General features: G+C 42.9%; 1 protein-coding gene across 1 annotated transcript; it reads left to right on the top strand.

Moving 5' to 3' along the window:
* The first annotated feature begins 546 nt into the window (after positions 1-546).
* On the top strand, positions 547-2,646 carry LOC145398668 (uncharacterized). Its single transcript, XM_080271473.1, has 2 exons — positions 547-1,087; positions 2,381-2,646. The coding sequence occupies exons 1-2, from the start codon at positions 547-549 to the stop codon at positions 2,644-2,646; spliced, it is 807 nt and encodes a 268-aa protein (XP_080127599.1).
* The last annotated feature ends 533 nt before the right edge of the window (positions 2,647-3,179 follow it).

The raw sequence follows: 3,179 nt of genomic DNA, 5'->3' as shown, positions 1-3,179 counted from the left end.
TAGATGATTACGTTCGTGTGCTAAACACGGAGGTATATAATATCGAAAGTAGACAGACTCCCATGGAACATTTGGGTGCTACCGCTACGGCAGCATATGCAGTGAAGCAAGTGAAACACGCTGAACCTATGCAGAGGAATGGATGTAAATTGTGTTTTAAACCAGGACATTTTTGGGCTAAGTGTACAAAGTATAAAACAAAGAAGGCAAAATTAAAGAAAGCAAAGCAATTGAAGCTGTGTGTCGGATATTTGTCGGCAGATCATGGTAGTCAGGGTTGTACAAATCCCAAAGTAAGGCCATGTCGATACTGCCAGCAGAAACACTACAACTATTTGTGTCCGACTGCTCGTTCTGAACCCCATGAACAAACAGTAACCCAAGAACCAACAATGACAATGGCTGTGGCTTTGAGTCATAATGCAGTGTTGTTGCCAACGATTCAGATCCCATTGGTTACTTAAACGGGCCAGCAGAACAAGGGATCAATGCTCACAACGTACCTTTATTCTAAGATCAAGTTTAGCGAACTTGAAAGTTAACAAGATGAGAGAGGAACGTTTACAACTGCAAGGATTTACTGGCTCTATGGGTAGTGATGAGTATGAGGTCGTGGAGTTGTTTTACCACCATCGTAGAAAGGTACGCAAGTTGAGGGCGGTGGTTGTTGACGAACTACCTAACTATAAGCCAGGGAAGGGGCTGCAACATAATGTGCGGGATCTGAAGGCTCGGGCCTACAAGTTAGCAGATCCAAGTGTCACTAGTGGGGATGTGGTCGAATTGCTGATTGGGCCGGACTTTTATTATCACATTGTACTCGCTGGCTATATAAGGGAAGGAGGCATAGTTTTGTTACCCACAAATTATGGTTTTACACTGAGTGGCACTTATCGGTCAGAAGAAGAAGGTACTCATGTAGAGCTGGTAACTGTTCTGAAACTGGCAGTAGATCCGATAACGGAGTTAGCAAATATTGATGGCAGGAATTCTACTCCAGAAATCAAGGATCTGACTGCTCTATGGGACTTAGATCACATAGGTATTAGTCCCAATGAGACCGTTAAGAAGGGAGAGAAGGTATTAGGTAACTTCTATGAAACGGTGCAATATTCCAAAGAACAGGGACAATATGTTGTGGAATTACCGTGGAAAGAAAACGTTGATAAGTTGCCTGATAATTTTAAGTTAGCCTTGGGCAGATTAAGAGGTTTGCAGCATAAATTCATAAAGGATCCCAACTATTGCAAACAGTATAGTAAAGTCATCCAGGATCAGTCAGAAAGAGCATTCACAGAAAAGGTGGAGGACAAGAGTCTGGTAGGACATTCTGTACACTATCTAGCTCATCATCATGTCACTAAAGATAGCTTAACAACACCAATTAGAGTAGTGCTTGATTGTTCAGCTAGAGAGCATGAGAGGGCATACAGTCTGAAACTGCTTACATGCAGGCCCATCTTTGGTTAATGACCTTACACAGATGTTGTTGCACTTCGGTGTCATCGTTTTGCTTGGGGAGTGACATCGACAAGGCATTTCTTATGATGGGTTATCTGAAAGGGATAAGGATGCCACTAGATTTCTTTGGCCTGTTGAACCTTTAAATCTAAATAGCCCTTACATGATATATAGGTTCGAGGCAGTGTTGTTTGGAGCCACTTGTTCCCAATTCCTGTTGAATGCCACCATACAAAAACATTTATCAGTGGTTCAGGAGGATAAAGCCTTGATTGATAAATTAAGGAAAGGGTTGTATATTGACAATTTGAAAGGAGCCAAGGAAGATGAGGATGCTTTACAACAACTGTGTTGGGATGCCCTGAGAGTATTTTCAAGTGCCAATTTGTCCTTAAGAGAGTGGGTAACAAACAGTGTGAAATTGCGGAAGCTACTCCACCAAAAGGGTTTGGCTTTCGAAGTTCAGGACAAGGTAAAAGTACTTGGCATTCATTGGCTAACTGATATGGATATGTTACAGGTGAAGGGACACGAAAGCAGACCCACAATATTGACGAAACGTGAGGTATTGAGCATAACTGCAGGTGTGTTTGACCCTCTGGGAGTATTATTGCCGGTGACCATCCGTACTAGAAAATTTGTGCAAGATCTATGGCATATTGAATGGGGTGGGATGTTCCCATACCGGAAGATAAGGAGGCTGAATGGCAGGGGATATAGGAGGATATGATGAACAGTACCAGTACTGTATTTCCCCGCCAAGTCACTGATAGTAAAAAGGTCACGCTGCATCTATTTAGTGACGTAAGCACCACTGCTTATGGTGTAGCAGCCTACTTAGTTAGTGAGGGAAGTAGTAGACTAGCTATGGCAAAGGCCAAAGTAGCACCCATTAAACCCCTCACTATACCAATTTTAGAACTGACTGCTGTCATGTTAGCAGTTCGTCTCGCCAAGTATATTTCTGAGGCCTATGCGGAGGAGTTAAGCATAGAGAACATATACCTCTGGACGGATAGCCAGATAACCCTATACTGGTTGTCTCGTAAAAAACTGTTGCCTGTATATGTTCAGAACAGAATTGACGAAATAAAAGCATTAGTCCCTGATCCTGAATTTCGTTATGTGTCTGCAAAGGACAACACCAGTGATATGGTATCCAGAGGGAAGTCACATGCTTCCTAAATAAGTTCTTTGTGGTGGGGAGGGCCCACATGGCTACTTCACCAAAAAATGTGGCCGGAAAATGGTCCATTTGAGGAAGATGGGGACGTCACCATGGGTTGTCTCCTCGAAGAGACCCTGTCATTGCCAGTATCGGTAACCCTTCCTGCCATATTGAATTGGGACCGATATGGTTCTTATGTGAAGACAAGGCATGTGATGGCATGGGTATTGAGATTATCAAGACACTGAAAGATAGGAGACAAAGAACACATGAGGCAATGCCGGCTTATTTGACAGTGCTGGAAATAAGGACAGCAGAATCAGTAATGATTAAGTTAGCTTAAATGGAAGAGTACCCTGAGGATTACCATTATTTATCCACTGGAAAGGGCACACCAAGTAATGTTGTGAAGCAGTTAGGCCTCTATATGGAAGGTGGACTGTTGTGTTGTAAGGGTAGGTTACAGTTGTCGAACTTAAAGGATGAAACAAAGTACCCTATCCTAATACCTAGTAAACATAGGTTAGCGGCTCTCCTTTCCGAGTACTGC

Source organism: Coenobita brevimanus, chromosome 46, assembly GCF_032717465.1.
Source record: "Coenobita brevimanus isolate Jiangsu-jjx chromosome 46, ASM3271746v2, whole genome shotgun sequence".
Classification (NCBI taxonomy): Eukaryota; Metazoa; Arthropoda; class Malacostraca; order Decapoda; family Coenobitidae; genus Coenobita; species Coenobita brevimanus.
Note: the sequence above shows the minus strand (reverse complement) of the source record. Positions and strands in the feature narration are given on the sequence as shown.

Bases quoted from the DNA above. Each gene is read 5' to 3' on its own strand.
- LOC145398668 (XM_080271473.1), top strand. From the start codon at position 547: ATGAGAGAGGAACGTTTACAACTGCAAGGATTTACTGGCTCTATGGGT. The intron at 1,088-2,380 runs GTAACTTCTATG...TACCAATTTTAG, and splicing joins GAAGGGAGAGAAGGTATTAG to AACTGACTGCTGTCATGTTA.